This window comes from Crocodylus porosus, unplaced genomic scaffold (assembly GCF_001723895.1).
Source record: "Crocodylus porosus isolate Cpor-Errol unplaced genomic scaffold, CroPor_comp1, whole genome shotgun sequence".
Taxonomy (NCBI): Eukaryota; Metazoa; Chordata; order Crocodylia; family Crocodylidae; genus Crocodylus; species Crocodylus porosus.
Window position 1 is genome coordinate 3,966,805 of NW_017728931.1, and position 19,517 is coordinate 3,986,321.

Sequence of the window (19,517 nt, forward strand, 5' to 3'; positions counted from 1 at the left end):
ATTGGTCTGAGGATTTAAATTTTCAGAGGAGAGGGGCAGGGAGCTGGTCCAAACCTTGGCTCTCTACCTCGCCCTATACGATCGTTTATGTTGTGAAGGGCGAAAAAAAAGATCTCTCTGCATCTCCTGGACTGTCTGCAAAGTGCAAACTGTTGCATAAATACTATGCTTGCGAAGGCCCCCAAACGGTATTTCTACTTAAACCTCACGGCTGTGCCCGCCCCCCCTAGCCAGGGGCACTGTGAGCGAGTCACCCTGAGAGGGTAACAGAAACCTTCCCAGCCTCGCAGCCGCCACCTACGTGACCCGTGCCCACATTCTTCAAGGCAAGCTTGGGCAAGACTGGCCCCGCCCCCGCTGCCCCTAGCAAGAACGCTGCGCAGGCGCGTGCCCGGCACAAAAATGGCAGCGTGGAAAGTGTCACGTGCTTCCTTTCCCCGCTCACTTCCTTTCCTAGCTGTCCCCGCGCCGCCCCTTGCCCCGGAAGTCCGGTTTGCCGCCGCTTCCCTCTCCACACCTTAGTTTCTAGCTGCGCGGCCGCTGCTGCTGCAGGGCCATGGGAGTCCCGGCCTTCTTCCGCTGGCTCAGCCGCAAGTACCCTTCTATCATCGTCAACTGCGTGGAAGAAAGGGTGAGACCAGCGTTGCCCCTTCCCCGGTCGGGCCCGCGCGCCCCTTACGTAACCCCCCAGCCCCTGCGTAATTCCATGGCTGGCGGGGGTCTTGCGTGACGGTGCCTCCGTTGCTGGGGCAGCGGTGGCGAGGTGACTCTTGGCTCCCCACCCCGTCCTGGCGTACGCGGGTCGGGCTCGTGCCGCGGCTCCGCTCGCCCCGGGTTGGCTGCGGTGGGTTGACGCTGTCTCTGTCATAGTGGAGGCGGTTGGAATGCACCGCCCTCCCCCCCCACCAGCTGTTTACTCCTTTGTTGGGGTATGAGCACCCCCCGCACCCGCCCTTCGCTGAGCAGTGATTGCTGTGGGCAGCAGTGAAGCTGACCAGCGCTTGCCTTAAAACAAAGGCATCATCATCGTTTAAAAAATTTATAAGTGATTAATATAAAACCAAATTATTATTCAAGCAAAGTAAGGGAGTTTGTGCCCTGAAAACTTGCAAATAACTTTTTCCAGCTGTCTAGCTGGTATGATAAAAGAGATCATGTCTACCCAAAGAAGCTAGCTTGCCTCAAATAAGTTAACCAACTTCCTAGCAAGTTATAAGGTGGCCTTGTAGCTCTTGAACATAAGCGAACAATGTTGCTTTGAAGGCTGCCTTAAAAAGTTGCAATTAAAAGTTTGTAAATGTGGCTTGTTGAGGGGAAACTATCTTTTTGTTGCAGTTGAAGGCTGAATAACTTCCACTCTTTCTCTCAAAGAAGGCTGCCTGCTTTTTCTCTTAAAATACCTTCCCTTTCCTTGCTATCTCCAGAAGGCTCTGAAGAGGGAGCGAGTTTGGAAGCGGAGATTTAAAACTAGTGTGCTTGAGAGGGCAAAAGGTTCTTGTTTGAAATGTCCTTGTTCTTCTCAGTTCTTGTTTGAAACTTTTTAATAAATTTTTGTTTGTGTCTGTTTACATCAAATTTGCGAAGGACGCTTCAGAAGGAAAGCTGCCTTTGTTTTGGGTGGGCTCTTAAAAGGTTCCTACTTCAGGTTCAAGTACTCCACCAAACACAGAGGCATTTTGGTCCTCCCTGCCCTCCCCCCCCCCCAAACAAAACAAAACAAAACAAAACAAAAAACACAAAAAACAGAAATATTGAACAACCAGCTTCCATTTTCGTTGGCACTGTTTACAGATTGTCAGTGCTAAGTCTTGCCTTCTTATTTGAAGGCAGATGCTGTAGGTGATGCTTTTAACATCCTGGTATGTGTATTGGATTAGTGTCCACTGAACATGTATATGCTGAATCTACATGTTAGGTAGGGCCTCTTTCTCCTGCTAGAAACTGGTTTCCTTCCTGCAAGAAGCTAGCTTTTGAGGGTAAGGAAGGGATGCTGTTTGCTGGGGTTGGAGAAATCAGTTGGATGCTGAGAGAGAAGGACAGTAGCAGTACAGAGAGTTTTACACACATCAATCTCAAAGTACTGTGGGAGAAGTGTTTCACTGAACTGACTCATGCTGCCACACGCAGCCACTTTTCTCATGTTTGGTTTCTGGAATTCATAGAAGTGATTGCCAAAAAAAAGGGACTGGTAGAAATAAGTACTAAGAGCTAAAAAAAGAAAGTGTGCACAACCATTTGGAGATTATGGTAATAGGGGCTGAGGAAGTGTGTGAGGCTTGTCTGCACAGCAAAGTTATGGAGTGAGGTACGGTGTGAATTGACACTGTAGTAGTGTCCATACATTTGGTGTTGCAGTGAGCACAAGGTAGCTTGCTTTGCTTCAGAGCTTGTTGTAGTCCCTTCTTTGTGTGGACCAAAACCCTAAAATGCGTGAGAGTGGAGAGTTAACTGAAAAGCTGAGAAAGAGAAGTGGTTGCTCAGTTGTCGTTATTTATATTTACTTACTGTACCTTTTTGTTTCTCACTATCAGCTGTCATATTTAAGTTGGAATTTGAAGGATAACTTTTCTATATTTTAAAACATGTCCCTAGTTTGGATTACCTTCAGTTGCTTACTTTTTTCCTGACACTTAACCCAATCTTTAGCGGTTGGTGTTACTCTTATGCAATGATTTTGCTGGTCAAAGCAACATTAAGGAACCTGCTTTTTAGGGGTGCACCAATAGAGATTTTTGCGGATGATACTGATAGCCAGTTTTTAAGGAGGCATATTGGCCAATGCTGATCCTATTTCCAATACCAACCCTGCAGCATGGAGAGCTGCCTCCAGCTGCTAAGTCTTGTGTGGGGGGAGGGAAGGGGCTAGGGGGCAGATCAAGGCCCCCGGGGGGTTGGGTCTGGGTCCTCCCAGCTGGAAAGGGCACAGGACAGTGCCGTGGCTCATCTGTGGGGATGGGGAGGATGGCTTCTGCCACTCATGTGAGAGCTGCTGGTCTAGTGACTCCTGCTGCTGCTTCCGCTGCTTGTTTGAGAGGGCAGCGGGGGGGTATACCCCCAGGTCTGTGCGGGGTGAGCTGGGGCCAGGGCTGCACCAAGCTCTGCCTGACAGCAGCCTCCCTGTAGCCCCTTTCCCAGTGCAGCCCTGCCCAGCCCCGCCAGGAAGAGTTTGTTGCAGATCCGGGGACACACACCTACCCTCCCAGATGAGCGGTGGGAGCTGCCGGATGAGCAGGCGAGGGCTGAACAAGTCGCCAGACTAGAGGCTCCCACAGGAGTGGCACACAATGGTAGCCCTCCCCCCAACAGGCCGCTGCTCCATCCCATGCCTGCCCCAGCCCCCTGCCTCCCTCCCTACGGGGGGCCTTGATCTGCCCCCCAGTCCCTTCCCACCTCCCTCGATACCAGTCTTACCAGCTGGAGGCAGCTCTCCACACTGCGGGACTATGCTTCTCACTCCTGTGCTGCACTGTGGCTGCATGCATACATGGGCCATTTATCAGCCAAATTATCAGCCTGATATGGCTGATTTCTGATATATTAAATTTTCTTTGTGTAGGCACCACTACAGCTTTTGGTTGATAACACTTTTCCCTTACTTCTGCAAACCAGAAAATGGTGAGGTTTAACTCACTGTTGGTATCTAATTCTTGTTCCAGAAATAAGGAATAGAAATTCCAGGTTTTATTGCTTTTAAGATTTATGTAGTAAAAAAATTTAAATTAGTGGTTTTCAGCCTGTGGTCCTTGGACACCCTCAGGGTTCATAGATTGTCCAGAGGGTCCATTAAAGGTGATATGATTAACCAAAAGTATGTGAATACCCACACTTAGAATTTAAAGGGGTCTGCACCTCCATTCAAATTTTTTTTAGAGGCCCACACATGAAAAAAGGTTGAAAACCACTGGTTTAGATTAACCCAATATTGTATGTTTTTTATTCAGTGGTGGTCTATAGCTTCCGTTTGGATTCTACTGTGTGATGGGTGAGCTTCTGTACCATACCTGTAAGCACTGAAGTACAATTTGGAGCCTAACCATTTAGATAGGGGCTGACCCCTTTGTCTATATGGGAAAACTATTCAAAAATAAGATTGTGAAGCTGAAGCCCATTAGTGGTTTTGGAATAATTCCCTACATGAAGATTTATTCTGGAGTAACTGTTTGCATGGGGAGCTATTACAAATAATAGTAGGTGTTTTGGTTAGTTTTCCCCAAATAAACAAGCTCTAGAAGTAGCTTTAGTGCACTTGTATCTTTGTTAATTGTGGCCTCTTCCAGGAGACCCCATGGCAATCAGGATAAATTATCCCTGGGAAGATTGTAGAGTGATTAGTCTGTGGTAGTAGTACTTCACTTGTAAAGCAGTATTGGTTTACTATAACATAAAGGTATTTCTGTGCTAGATTCAGCCAAAGGAATTGCCCTTTGGCTCTATCTGCAGTATTTCAAGGTTCCCATAAGCCAAAGGTACCAAATTAACCTTGTGCCCTGAACCAGATTCAAACCGTGAGGCTCCTTGTAGGTTGCTTCCAGCCTGGAGCATGTGGTGGCAATAGCTCCAGCATGGGGGCTTATAGCACAGCTCAAGCCCCTGCCACATGGAGTGGGCTGGGGCTGCTGTTGCATGCCCATACAGCAGCTGTAGCTCCAGGACAGGGTATGCAGTGACAGTGGGGGCAGCAGCCAAGCAGTTAGGTCTGTCACAGCAGTGACAGATGAAGTGGCTAGAAGACAACCTGGGATGTATCAGCCCTTTCTTGTCATCCTGCCACTGTATGTACTAGGGCCCATGGGCCCCAGATTCTGCAGCAGGCCACCTGCCACATATGCCCAATTTCCAGGGCTCTGTCTGTAATCCATTGGGCCAGATAAAGTAACTCTGTTGGTCGGATCTTGCCCAGGGGCCATATGTTTGACCCCTCTGCTTTAGACCTTTCCAAGCCTCATGTGTTATGAAGGGACAAGAGAGGTGTGGGTGAATGTGCCCATTATGAATGCCTGCCTGCTGTCCAATTTCCAAATGCTTTAAAAACCATCCAGAAGTTGATTATTAGACGCTTCCTAAAATTTTTCCTCTAAATAAACTTGAGATATGCTTCCCTCATACCCTGGAAGGGTTACATTATTCCAGTGGGAAGAAGCAAATATATTTGACAAAATATGAAATATTTTGCCTTATAGTTACTAAAAATCTAGCCTTTAATTTTGCTTTCTAAACTGTAGCTTGAGTTTTGGGGAAAGATCAGTGAATGTTTTTAACTGCACAACTTTAGCAGCAACTAAACATTGATAACAATGTCTAACTAGAATTATAATGAAATCTTGTAGGGTATTTACTTTTAAATATAGAAGTCTAGTTTAGAATAATAGAAAATTAGGGTTGAGAGGGAGCTCAGAAGATTATCTAGTCCACCCCCTTGCTCAAAGCAGGACCATCCCCCATTATATCACCCCAGCCAAGGCTTTGTTTAGCAGGGTCTTAAAAAACCTCCCAGGCTGGAGATTCCACCCTCCTAGTAAAAGAGATTTTCCTAATATCTAAACTTCCCTTACTGCAACTTGAGACCATTGCTTCATGTTCTGTCATCTGCCACCACTGAGAACAGTCTAGCTCCATCCTCTTCGGACCCACCCTTTAGGTAGTTGAAGGCTGTTATTAAATCCCCCCTCAGTCTTCTGTTCTGCAGACTAAATAAGCCCAGTTCCCTCAGGCTTTCCTCCTCATTCATGTGTCTCAGCCCCCTCACCATTTTCATTGCCCTCTGGTGGTCTCTCCAATTTGTCCACATCCTTTCTGTAGTGGGAGGCCCAAAACTGAATACAGTACTCCAGACGTAGCCTCAACAGTGCCAAATGGAGAGGAAGAATCACTTCCCTTGATCTGCTGGCAGTGTTCCTACTAGTGCAGCCCAGTATGCTGTTAGCTGCCTTCACACCAAGAGCACACTGGCTCATATTTAGCTTCTTGCCTACTGTAACCCCCAGGTCCTTTTATGCAGAGCTGCTGCTTAGCCAATCAGCCCCCAACCTGTACTGGTGCATGGGATTGTTTGGCCTAAATACAGAACTTTATATTTCTCCTTTCTGAACATTATAAGAGGTTTCCTGTGGTCCAGTTCTCCCGTTTGTCTAGTTCTCCCTGTACCCTAGCCCTACCCACCAGCATATCTAGTCTCCCAGCTTGGTGTCATCTGCAAACTTGCTGAGGGTGCACTCTGTGCCATCTTCCAGGTAATTGAATATATTGAACAAAACTGGCCCTGGGACCAACCCTTGGGTAACTCCACTTGATACCAGCTGCCGTCTAGACGTTAATTACTGACCTTTGAGCCTCATGATCCAGCCAATTTTCCATCCACCTTCCAGTCCATTCATCTAACCCGTACTTCCTTAGCTTGCTTGTGAGAATGTTGTGGGAGGCTAACAGGGTCCTGCTCCAGGGGTGGTGGTGATATCCCTGGAACCCAATCAGCCCTTATCAACTTTGCTGTCTTTTGCTGTCTCTGGGCAATCTTGTCTCCTTGCCTGTTATTCCTTGATGAAATCCCACTTTTAGGAAAGGGAGGCTTCCCAAGTCAGATCTCCTCATGAGCGCTGGTGTCATTGTTCATCGCATCAAGGGCTAATTTCATAGAGACTGTCCTCTCCAGCATCCTCTCCCATGCCTTGCAGATGTTAATCATTCCTCCCTCTCTCTCTTTCTCTGCTGTTCCTAACTCCCTTTTCATGCTACTTGCCCCTTGGTCCTGCTGACATGAACCCATCCTGGACTATGGGCTTCTGGCTCCAGTCCCCATCCCTCCTGGGCTATAGGCTACTTGGTCCTCTTGGTTTCGAGCTGTGAGCCCCATTTTTTGGCCTCTCTCTTTGGGCCTTGGCCCGAGTCCTAGGTCAGTTGAGACTCATGGGCTTTCCTGGCCCTGCCTGTCTCTGGCTGTGGCTCTCGTTGGCCTTTGGCCCCTATCTCTGGGCCCTGGCCCTGTTCCTGAGTCAGTGAGACCTTTGAGCTCCCTGTTTGGACCTCCTCTTCCCCTTAGTCCCTTCCTCAAACCTCCAGAATTGCTTATCACAACTCAGAAGTTAACCAGGAGCCCTGCTGCCCAGGAGCTCAGCTCATCATGGGTCTTGGGGCTAGACTGCCCCCTGCTGGTCAGCTGACTCTAACTGATTCCTGCCATACCTGCAGGCTGCTTCTAACACAGCCTGTCTTCTTAAAGTAGCAAGACCACCAAGCCTCCTGCTATATAGACCATATCAAAAGCCTTGCTAAAGTCAAGGTATATCACATCTACTGTTCTCCCCACATCCACAGAACCAGTCACCTCATCATAGAAGGCAGTCAGGTTGGTCAGGCATGACTTGTCCTTGGTGAATCCATGCTGACTGTTCCTGATCAGCTTCTTCTCCAAGTGCCTAGCAGTGTATTGCTTGAGGATATGCTCCATGTTTTTTCCAGCGACTCAGGTGAGACTGACCAGTCCATGGTTACCCGGATCCTCCTCCTCCTTTTCTTAAAGATGCGTACTGTATATGCCCTTTCTCAGTCATCCAGGACCTCTCCCAGCCACCATGAGTTTTCAGAGATAATGACCGGCATCGCTGCAGTCACGTCAGCCAAGTCCCTCAGCACACCTTTGGGTGCATCGTGTCCAGCCCCATGGACTTGTATGTGTCCAGCTTTATCTAAATAGTCCCTAATCCAGCAGTGGGCCATTATTTTGGCTGGAGGGCCACTTAACGAGTTTGGGTGAGCTGTTGAGAGTCACATGGGTAGCCCTGCTCCCTGACAGGTGCCCTGCTCCCTGGTTGCCATCTTGAGACTGGAAGGCCCGCCCCCTAAACCCTTGACCTTTGCCACCAGAAGTCCCTCCCCTTGCCCCTGGAAGTACTCCTTTTGACAAGGGTGTTGCTGTCTTGGAACCAGAAAAAACCCCATATTCTATTCTAAAAATCAAACATCTACTACAATATATATTAATTCATTTTCAAAAAATATTTTTGTTCTGATTTGCATGCGTTTGTGTAGTGTACATAGAGGTGATTGTATAATAGCTTAAAATGAAGTCTTACTTTTGTATATTGTGGGGGAGGAGTGTGAGGGATGTGGGTGGGGACTGGGTACGTGTGAGGGGATGTGTGTGTGGGGGTGTATGGGGAAAGGTGGGGGTTTTGTGGAGGGTGAATAGGTGTGGGGGGCTTGGGGTAGGTGTGGGGTTTGTGGGAGGCTGTGACTGTCAGAGGGATGGGGTGTCAGGTGCAGGATGGTTTTGTGGGGTATACAGTGCAAGAGGATGGTGGTTGTAGTGTAGTGCTGAGCGTGTTGGGCTCCAGGACCATAGTGTTGAACTTCTTGAAGATGCTGCAGACTGCCACTGCTGCTTCCCCCTCACCTGCACACCCGGCACTCTGGCATGACCTGGTTCCCAACTGGGTCCTGCTGCACCGTGCAGTCCTGGCCAAGCAGCCAGGAACTGTATGGTACTGGAGCCAGTTTGGCCTGGCCAGCACTGCACGGAGCCAGCTGGGAATTGCAGGGGCAGGCTGGCTCCTGCTGCGTTGGCAGGGAGGGGAGGTAGCTGGCCTGGCTCCATAGAGCCCCTGCCAGCCTGGGTTTCATGCTCCTTCTGCCCCACCAGCATGGGCCCAATGCTCCAGCCCAACTGTTGCTGTGCTTCTGCCTGCCCACTCACTATTTCTCTCTACCCCCTCACCTGCCACCACTGCCATCGCCATTTCCCCACCTTCTGCCTCTGCTGCTTCTTCCCCCCCCTCAGCCTGCTAGCAGTGTGTGGTTCCTGGTAGTGTGGTCAGGACTTCAGAACGCAGCAGGAGCCAGCCCAGCCCCCGCATACTAGGGCCATCACCAGTGGTCCTCCCCTCCCCCTTTTTTATCTTTCTGCAATTTCAGCAGAGAGAGGTAGGGAACAACCCCAGGGTCATCAGGCTAGAAGCGTCTGCTAGCTTACTGTCCATTGTAACCCCCAGGTCCTTTTCTGCAGAGGTACTGCCCAGCCAGTCAGTCTCCAGCCTATACCAGTGCACGGGATTGTTGTGTCCTAAGTGCAGAACTTTCCACTTGTCCTCGTTTTGCTGAACCTCATGAGTTTTCTTTTGGCCCAGTCTTCCAACTTGTCTAGGTCACTCTGAATCCTAGCCATACCCTGGAGCTTATCTATTACTCCCCCCAGCTTGGTGTCATCTGCAAGATTGAGACTTAAGATCACTTGCCCACACCCAGACTTCAACTGCAAACATTTTGGTTCCCAGCTTACTACTCAGGCCCTTCAGCCACAACAGAGGGCTATATTTTGCCAATTGTATCGGTGTCGGCTGATGTGGCTACTTAATAATAGGTCATCAGTATTGGCTAAAAAAAATCTTTATCAGTGCATCCCTAATGAGAAGGCCTTTCCTGTTGCCCCCTCCTGCTTGTGCTTCCTTCAGGTCACCTGCTTCCCCACTTACCTCAGGACTTTTTTCTCCATCCCCTGGTAAACCTAGTTTAAAGCCCTTCTCACTAGGTTAGTGTGCTTGTCTGCAAAAAACCTGCTCTCTCTGTCAGGTGGATCCTATCTCTTCCTAGCAGTCCTTGGAACAACATCCCATGGTCAAAGAAGCCAAAGCGTCTTAATGTATCTTTTGATCACACATGATCTCTACCCTTTTTAAGAGTCAAATTATTAATGCATAGTCTCTGATCCTATTTCTATCCTTATAATATAACATCTTCATATCCTAGCATAAAGCTGACTCATTCTTTTGAGGTTAAATATAATCTTAAGTGACTAACGTGGGACCGTGCTTTTCCGTTTTCAAAGAGGATTTACTGTTAGGGGAATAAATAAAACTTCTTAGAGAAACAGGTTAGATTTACCATAAATTTAGGGCCAGATTCTTTTCCAACATGAATAAGGATTCATATTGAGTGGCATTATGTTTCATAAATAAATAATGATTACAGGGGGACTGCTTGGGAATAATGTGCATTCATTATGACTGTTGATATTCAAATCTGGCCATTAAATCTGAAAGTGAATAGGATAGTAGTAAGAAGCTTACTGATGCAAAGGAATTCAAAGTTTCTTCACAATGTAATCAATTCTGTATGTGTTTTGGGATTGCTTATAAATCTTCCTAATCAGAAATGTTATATCCCCTCATAATGTATCTCCTTGAAATATTAACAAATTGATCCTTCTTCTCTTACCTTGCAAGATTATTTCTTTTTTCTTAAATCTGATTAATCTTTTTCTCAAACCAAGCTGAAAGAATGAGAGAGAGATCTTGAAGATAATAAAGAATCTTGGGGAGAATATTCTTAATCAAATTCACATGAACTAATAAAGTGACAGCTAAAGTATTTTATTTGAAGATTTATTTTCAATGGTTTCAAAAGAGGTTGTAGATTAAAAGTGAACAGTTTAGTTATATCACAAGAGATATCACTTCCAGATGCTTAAACCCATTACAGGACTGTTTTTACATTGAAAATGTGATGGAGGTACTTTGGGGTATGAGCATGTAAGGGTAAAGTTGCTGACTTAGTGCTCTGCAGTTTGGAACTGAACAGCTTTCCCAAGTCTTTTAAAAGAGATTGAAAATAAGTATAATCTTGGAGGTAAAGCGAAGAGGGCAATTTTCTTTTCTGTATCACATATTATAAGCCTTTGATATTCTCTGAATCAGTCAGCTATAGCAAGAGGTTTGATTGAAAGATCAAATAAAATACAAGACAATTTTGTCTTGTCCTGTTATCTAATAGAAGCCAGAATGAATACATTTTTTAAAGAGTAGCTCTTAGTTGACTTAGAATAATTTTATAAGACTTATAAAGCTTTGGTCAGAAGTATAGAAGGTAGTTGCAGCTGGTAGGCTTTGTCATTGTATCTGCTGTTAAAATAATATTTTTTATTTTATTCTCTGTATATTGCATAACATTTAATGTTCTTATTATATAATTAGTCAGATAATGAGAGAGTGATTTTGGCTGTTTGGGATGCATTGTAGAAAGGAGCACCTACAGGAGAACAAAGTGATCAGGAGCAGCCAGTATGAATTCACCAAGAGCAAATCAGCCCTGTCCAACTTGATTTCCTTTTATCTTATGTTGACAGGCTTAACATATGATAGAGGTGCACCAGGGCATCAGCCCGATACCAGATCAGTACCAATATAAAGAAAATTTGCTGTATTTGGCCGATAAATGCTCATGTTGCACTCAGGCAGCCAGAACCAGTGCCAGCTGTGTGGAGAGCTGCCTCGGTTGTAGTGACAGGGGGGGAAGGAGGGAAGGGTGGGGGGGCGAGCAGATCAATGCCCGCTACCCTGCGGTGAGGGAAGGGGCAGGGGCAGGTGCTGTTCAGCCCGGGTGGGCATGGGGGGGGCAGCTTCTTATACCTGGTGGGGGTGAGTGTATCCCCAGATCTGTTCAGGGCAGGGTGGGCTGCAGACAGGGCTGTGTGGGGCTCTTCTCAGCAGGGGTTGGGCTCAGAGCAGGTGCTGGGAGGATGCTGCATCCACCCCAAATTTTGCTGCAGCTCAGCTCCCAGTGCTGCCGCTGCCAGCCACACAGCACAGCTCTGGCTCCTCCGGGCGTGTGGGTGGTGATGGATGCAGCATCTTCCCAGTGCCTCTGAGCCCACCCCCGCCAAGAAGAGCCTCAGCTACAGCCTGCCCTGCCCTTCTCCGTGCAGATCCAGGGGCACATGCCTCCGCCCTCCCAGGGTGCAACCAGCAACAAGAGCTGCCTCGTGCCCCCACCCCATGGCTCCACCCTCCCCTTCCCAGCCTGGACAGTGCCTGCCCTTGCCCCCTCTCTCACCGCAGGGGGTGTTGATCTGCCTGCCCCTTCCCCCCCCTTCCACCACAATGGACTGACCCGTCAGAAATTGGATCAGTATCGGCCGATACACCTCCTTAAATGTCGACTATTGGTATTGGCCCCCAGCACCTCTATTGGTGAACTCCATATATAAATGCAGGGAGAGCAGTGGATGTGGTGGATTGTATTTTCACACATATCAGATGTCCCCAGATAAGACATGCACCTTGTTTTTTGGGAAAGCAGAATGAAGAAAAAGATTTTTCCATAATTTGGCTGCGTAGAGCGGGGACAGAGCCTGGCTTCAGCTTACTCACCCTCCTTTTTCTGTCATGCAAAAGTTAGTTGTAACCCTTTCATAGCTTACTTGTCAGCAACTCTGCCAAAAGCTAAAATTGTAGCTGCTAATAAAGACTGGGCAGATCTAGGACTTTGAAATAGCTAAAATAGTTTTCAGAGCTGTGAAGTGGGGGAAGAAATAGCAAGATCAACTAAATTGCAAATGCTTCATTAGCATTGTAGGGAAAAGAATAGCTTGAGCAGTGGAGCATCAAGATGATTAAAAAGAAGCATAGGTCATTAACAGCTGTTTAGTAAAGAGCAATTAGCAGGAATCTGGTAGAATCTAATGAGAATGAAGTCAATTGGCTCCCTCAGCTGCCTGATTAGAAATGCCACTGCTGGTACTCTGAGCCCAAAATTAGCTTGCTTACTTAAGACATGCACCCCAATTTTAGAAAACTAATTTTTGGAGAAAAGGTAGGTGTGGTGTATCTGAGTAAATATGGTACCTTGATTTTTAACAAAGCTTTTGATCTTGTGTCAATGACATTTTTATTAATAGGTTAAGGAAATACAGACTAGACAAAAGTACTTCAATAGGGATGCATAATTTGTTGGATCATTCTGCTCAGTGAATAGTCATCAGTGATTCAGTGTCTAGTTGAGAGGGCACGTGGGAGGACCTGGGTAACTATAGGCCAATCAGCCTAACCTCCATCCTAGGGAAAATCCTAGAAGAGTTCATCAAGGAGTCTATCTGTGATAAGCTTGCAGAAGGTAAGATTCTGAATGACAGTTATCATGGCTTTGTTGCCAGTAGGTCTTTTCTTACCAACCTCATCTCCCTTTATGACCAGGTAACTCACCACCTGGACATGACGGAGTAGGTTGATATTATATACCTAGACTTCCAAAAGGCCTTTGATCTAGTATCCCATAATGTCCTCATGAGAAAATTGGAGGATTGTGGGCTTAACTCAGATGGTCAGGTGGGTGAGAAACTGGCTGCAGGGTAGGACCCAGAAAGTCATAGTGAATGGCTCTGTGTCATCCCGTTGAGAAGTGGGCAGCAGTGTCCTGCAGGCATCAGTGCTTGGTCCAGTACTTTTCAACATCTTTATTAACGATTTGGATGTGGAGGTGAAGAGTTCACTGGCCAAGTTTGCGGACAGCACCAAGTTATGGGGAAACGTGGTCACACTTGAAGGCAGGCTGCAGTTACAGGTGGATGGACCTATACAGGCTAGCAAGTTGGGTGGATCGGAACCAGATGAAGTTCAGCATTAAGAAATGTAAAGTGCTTCACCTGGGGATGAGTGACCCCCAACACACCTACAGGCTTGCTGGCACCAAACTGAGTAGCACCACGAATGAAGGGGACCTGGGGGTAATAATAGACCACGGTATGAATATGAGCTGGCAGCGCGATGCTGCAGCCAGTAGGGCAAATAATACTCTGGCATGCATCAATAGATGCATCTCCAGCAAAGTCAAGGAGGTGATTCTTCCGCTGTACTCAGCACTGGTGAGACTGCAGCTGGAGTACTGTGTCCAGTTCTGGGCACCACACTGTAACAAAGATGTGGACAAGCTTGAGAGAGTCCAAAAAAGAACCACCCATATGATCAGAGTTTTAAAAGGCAAGCCATACGAGGGAAGGATGATGGATCTGAGACTCTTCAGCCTGAGGAAAAGAAGGCTGAGAGGGGACCTGGTAGCTACACGAGGGGAGTATGTCGAGAGCTTGGTGATCAGCTGTTCACCAGAGCACCCAAGGGGAAAACCAGGAGTAATGGTCACAAACTCCTGGAAGATTAATTCAGGCTCAACATTAGGAAAAACTTCTTCACATTCAGGGTGTCCAGACTGTGGCATAAGTTCCCTCCAGAGGTGGTGCATTCACCTACACTGGAAATCTTCAAGAGGAGACTGGACAGTCACCTTGCTGGGGTCACTTGACCCCAGTTATCTTTCCTGCTTGGTGCAGGGGGCTGGACCTGATGATCTTCTGAGGTCCCTTCTAGCCTTACAATCTATGAATCCATGAATCTTGTGAGGTCCCTTCCAGCCCTACTTTCCTGTAATCGTATATATCAGACAGAGACCATTAGCTAAAACTGTATGATTTGATCAGATGGCAAAAGTCAAATGGCATAATTTACAATTTTCAGTATTTTATTTAAATAAAAATTATATTTGCTTAACAAGAGAACATGGGCAGGTAACTTTGTGTTCATAAATATTGGAATCTCTATAGCACCTTCTGAACATGGTACTTGACCTGTTGGATGATCTTTTGTAATACCTCCATAATTGTTTTCTTTTTGAATCTGACCATTTGAGGAATGTCAAATCTTACCTAAAATCTTTGAAGTCTGGGCTGGGGTAGGCACTGCACAGTTGTGCGGAGTGCAGGACAGAGCTGCAAGCAGCTCATCTGGGGTGGTGGGGGGGGGAAGTGGCTCCCACTGCTGCATAGGTGTGGGGGGGCACGTGCCCCCAAATCTGTGTGGAACAAGGGAGGGCTGCAGGCCGCTGCAAGCTAGGGCCAGGGCAGCACTGGGGTGTTCCCGGCAGGGGTGTTGGGCTGGGGTGGGCTAAGGGAGGTCTATATCAAATTCTGGATGGGTTGCAGCCCCTCCCATGCCCCACTCCCAGCCCTGCCACCAGCTGCCCCTCCCATAGCCCAAACCAGGGCCTGCCGGGAAGAGCCCAGCATAGCCCCGACCCCAGCCTGCCCCATGTGCAGATCTGGGGGCACATGCCCCCCCAGGGTGCGTGCAGTGGCAGAAGCCTCCCCTGTGCGCCCTGGATGAGCTGTTCCGCCTGGCTGTTCAGCCCCTGCCCGAGACCCACTTCCTCCTTCACTGTGGGGGTCTATGGGAGGGGCTGCAGCCACTTCAGAATTCTTCATAGCCCCCTTCTTCCGGCACCACTACTGCCCGTCCTGAGCCCAGCCTGGCCCAGCTCCTGCTGGGAAGAGCCCAGTACTGCCCCGTCCCTAGCCCGCAGCCGCAGCCTACCCTGCGCCACATGCAAATCCAGGGACATGTGTGCTCATGCCCTCCCAGGGCTGTGCATAGTGACTGGAGCTGGCCTGCCCGAGCTGCACGGCGTCTGCCTCGGCCCCAGCCGCACTCACTCCCCCACTGCTGGGGTAGCCCACCCTGCCCCATGCAGATCTGGGAGCACACAGCCCTCATGTTCCTGGGGTACATGTAGTAGCAGGAGCCACCCCCACTCCCACCCTCCCCTAATGAGCCACTCATGGCTCCATCCCATGCCCTGCTCTAGCTCTGCAGTGCCTGCCCCAGCCCCAGCCCCACTCCCTTACTACAGGGGCCTCAATCTGCCCCCCTCCCCTCCCCTGGGCTCTTAAAAACAAGAAAAAAATATGAAGGGGTACAGGCGCTGAAACTGAGTCAGAAGGGGTGCACTTATTTTAAAAGGTTGAAAACCCCCTGGGCCAAATTATTGGTCATATTGGGCCAATTTCTGATGCAGTCTATTTTCTTTATATTGGTACCAGTCCAATATTGGACCGATGTATCGGTGTGCCTCTATAGGTAACCATAGTAAAATTACTGCCTCTTCTCCTACACGCATTAGAGAATTAAGACCAAAGGATGAGTGAGAGTGAGGCATGTAAATTATTATTTTCGGTTCCAGTGATGGCAAAATCCCGAAGCAAAGGCAGCAGGGTGGAGAGCCCCAGCCCACAGCAGGCAGCCTTCATCTGCCCTCCCCCCACTTGGCTCTGCTCCTGTTCAAAGTGTTCCTGCACTTAAAAACAGTGTTTGTGGCACTTGAACTAAAGCTCACTTGACAAGCTTTAGTTCAAGCACCCCCACCACCTTTTTTTAAGCGCCAGGACATGGATCCTCTGGACAAGCCTCCTCCCGTGGCTCTGTCCCATTCCCAGGGTCCCATTCACCATCCTGGCTGGTCAGTGCCCCAGCCCATCTCCCTCACTACTGGGGCCTCGCTCTAACCCCACACTCCTTTCCATCCACAGACTTACCTGGACAGCACTGCTTTCCAAGGTTATCGCATCAGTATTGCCCAATACACCTGGAGAATAATTGGCTATCGGTATCAGTAGAGAAAATCTGGCAGCAGGATGAAATTAAGAAATTGAGTTATAGAAGCTAGAAACTACTCTAATGAATAATGGGAATTTGAGTACTAGAGTTCATCCAGAAGGCACTATGACTAATAATTAAAGTCTAAAGTGGTGGATACTTGCAGATGAATTCCTCAGCTGAGGTGGTTGTATGTTCAAAGGATATGTGCCTTAGATGTATGGTATCCACAAAGTATAATGCCACACATCTCTTTTCCTTTCCCCTAGAAAGTGGAAAGTGGCAAGTTTGGGGGGTGGAGTATGATATCTGTCTCTGTGCAAAAACAAAAGAAAGCTTGCTTCTTAAGGCTGTTCCTGGTGTTTCACGACCTGGACTACTATTTTATTTTCTCTGCTTTGGGAACCTAGTCTTCCGTTGTCCCTTCTGAGTTACTGGATATCTAGCATTATGAATATAAGTGATTTACTGTGCCCCAAAATCTAATAAGATAAATCGAAATATGGCACTTTTTTACTTTGACTAGTATAAAAAATGAGGGTGAGCAAAAATGTTCCGTAAGCCAAATATTTAACGTCAGTAAATAGATATTACATTACTTGATATTGATTTGTTTAAATGTGGTGGTTCATCCCTAACATAAAAAAAATAGAACAAAAATCACAAAACCTGGTGATTTGTAAGCGGCACATTTATAAGAAGCAGCAGTTGACAGGCTTTAAGATCTTATAGTTAATGAAATTTAGAGGGATTATATAAAGTCTTGCCATCGCTACAAAATTTCCTTTTGCTTTTGTAGACAAGAGAAATGAGACTGTTTTAGGGAGCAGTGTTTTAATTCTGGCGAAGTATGGTAAAGCTTTTATTTCTTATCTGGGGGAACATATAACCACACAGAGTAGTGCTTGCTGGAGACCATTTTTAAATACAGCTATTTTTATAATGTAGGGATGGTTTATATATAATTAAATTGTAAGGGGACTTTAATAATTACACCTTATTTTGCTCTCTACCCTTAAAACCCCTCATGTCCTTTGGGTCACATGCATGTCTCAAAGCCTTGTTGCCATTTCAATTTATATTTGAATAATGAAAGCTTTATTTTTTTCTGTGTTCACAGCCTAAAGAATGCAATGGAGTCAAAATTCCAGTTGATACTAGTAAACCTAATCCCAATGAGGTGGAGTTTGATAACCTGTACTTGGATATGAATGGCATTATTCATCCTTGTACACATCCCGAAGATAAGTAAGTGACTTTCTTATTTCAAAAACCATTTGTATTTTTCATGACTTGGGACACTAACCAAGGTGCCTTAAATTATAGACCAGCACCCAAAAATGAAGATGAAATGATGGTCGCAATTTTTGAGTATATCGACAGACTTTTTAACATCATAAGACCAAGGCGACTTCTCTATATGGCAATAGATGGGGTGGTAAGTACTGACTTATTTATTTTGTTCTAGTAGCTGACTATAAGCTAAGGTTGATTTTTTTTTCCTGCTTTCGTAAACTTTGTTGGGTAAATTTTTCAAGTATATATATAGTTGAGTTTATCATTCAATCATATACTCATCATCAAACAGTCAACACAGTTCATCTTGGAGAATGGCATAGAAACGTTAGCAAAGGTGGCTTTATTCCCAAATGTGTTGATATTGGGACTTTCTATTTTAGTGTCAGCATCTATTAAATTAGTTTACACAATGTACTACTAGGAAAAGATCAGAAAACTACAGAAATGCATACATTTACGCCTTAGCAACTAACTTAATAGTTTGGTGAAAGATTTCAAGTACTCGTGTATGAGTGTTACTTGATAGCTTCCTCCCAAATAGGCTGTACTTTAAAGGAGGTTGTTTTAAGCATTCAGACGCAACAGAATCATTGAAATGGTGCAACAGGAAATCAGCCTGGGTGGACACCGGTCTCTTCAATGAGTCGGAAACTCAAAAAATCGTACAAAAAGTGCAAGCTTGCTCATATTTCTGGGGAAGAATACAAGATCGCATGGATGTGCAGGAAGAAAATTAGAAAGGCTGAGACATGATTTGAGAGGCAACTGACAAGTGATATAAGGCAATAGGAAAGGATTTTACAAGTATGTAAAAAGGAAGGTCAAAGAAACCATAGCTCCCTTAGAGAATGTGCAAGGCAATCTAGTTATGGACGATGCAGAGAAGGCTGAAGTATTTAATGCCTCTTTTCACTTCAGCCTTCACAAGTGGGAATGGCAACCAGATGAAGAGCGCATTTGGCTGCAAAGATGGAGAAGGAGACAAAAAGCCTGGAGTAGTAGAAGAACAGGTTAGGGACTGCTTAAAAAAGCTAGATGTTTTCAGTTAAGCAGGACTGAGTGGGATGCACCTTAGCATGCAAAAGGAGTGACTGAAGTAATTTCAGAACTGTTGGCTACAGAGGTGCTCCGATACATCCATCCAATATAAAGAAAATCGACTGGATCGGAAATCAGCCTGTTGTGACTGATAATTTGGCTGATAAATGCCCATGCATACATGCAGCTACAGTGCAGCATGCAGGCAGCAAGGAGCACAGCTTGGCAGCTTGGAGAGCTGCGCGCAACTGGTACATCTGTTGTGGAAGGGGTAGGGGAAGGGAAGGGGCATAGGGGAGCAGATCGGTGCCCCCTGCGGTGAGGGAGGAACTGGGACTGGGTCAGGCGCTGCTCGGGCAGAGTGCAGGATGGAGCCGTGGCTCATCTGGGGGGGCGGGGTCCCACTGCTTAGCATACTCTGGGAGGGCATGGAGGGGGTTGGGGCTGTACCAGGCTCTTCCTAGCACGTTGGGGGGTGACAGGCAGCAGGGTGGCTATGAGGGGCCTACGGCAGCACCTACCCCAGCCCCACTCCCTCACCGCAGGGACCTTGATGTGCCCCCCCATGCCGCTTCCTGCCCCCCTCCACTTCCACCGCAACAGACTTAAGCTGCATGCAGCTGTATCGGAAATCACTTGGTATTAGCCAGTATGCCTCCTTAAAAATCAGCTATTGGTATCAGCCCCCAAAATCTCTGTTGGTGCACCCCTAGTTGGCTATCTTTGAGAACTCGTGGAGGTTGGATGAGGTCCTAGATCATTGGAAAAGAGCAAACATAGGGCTCCTAGATGCATCACGTTCACAGAGCCTGTTCCAATGTGTTGGAAATCCAGTAAGTTAATAAAACACGTTCTATGACCTTTAGGTCAGAGTGCCCTGCCGCCATTTTTCAGTGCAGGACACTGATATACATGACTCACGGGTGCTTTTAATTAGCATGGCTTGCTAATTAAAGTGCCCAGCATTGTGTCCCACCACACATGTTAAAATGCTCA

The 19,517-nt window shown here is 47.0% G+C and overlaps 1 protein-coding gene across 1 annotated transcript in view; it reads left to right on the forward strand.

Moving 5' to 3' along the window:
* Positions 1-483: 483 nt before the first annotated feature.
* XRN2 (5'-3' exoribonuclease 2) overlaps positions 484-19,517 on the forward strand; it is a 101,740-nt gene continuing 82,706 nt past the window's right edge. Inside the window, exons 1-3 of the mRNA XM_019543850.1 lie at positions 484-631; positions 17,305-17,432; positions 17,511-17,622. Coding sequence (XP_019399395.1) covers positions 557-631; positions 17,305-17,432; positions 17,511-17,622 — 315 coding nt within the window. The 5' untranslated portion in view covers positions 484-556. The remainder of the gene's footprint in view (positions 632-17,304; positions 17,433-17,510; positions 17,623-19,517) is intronic.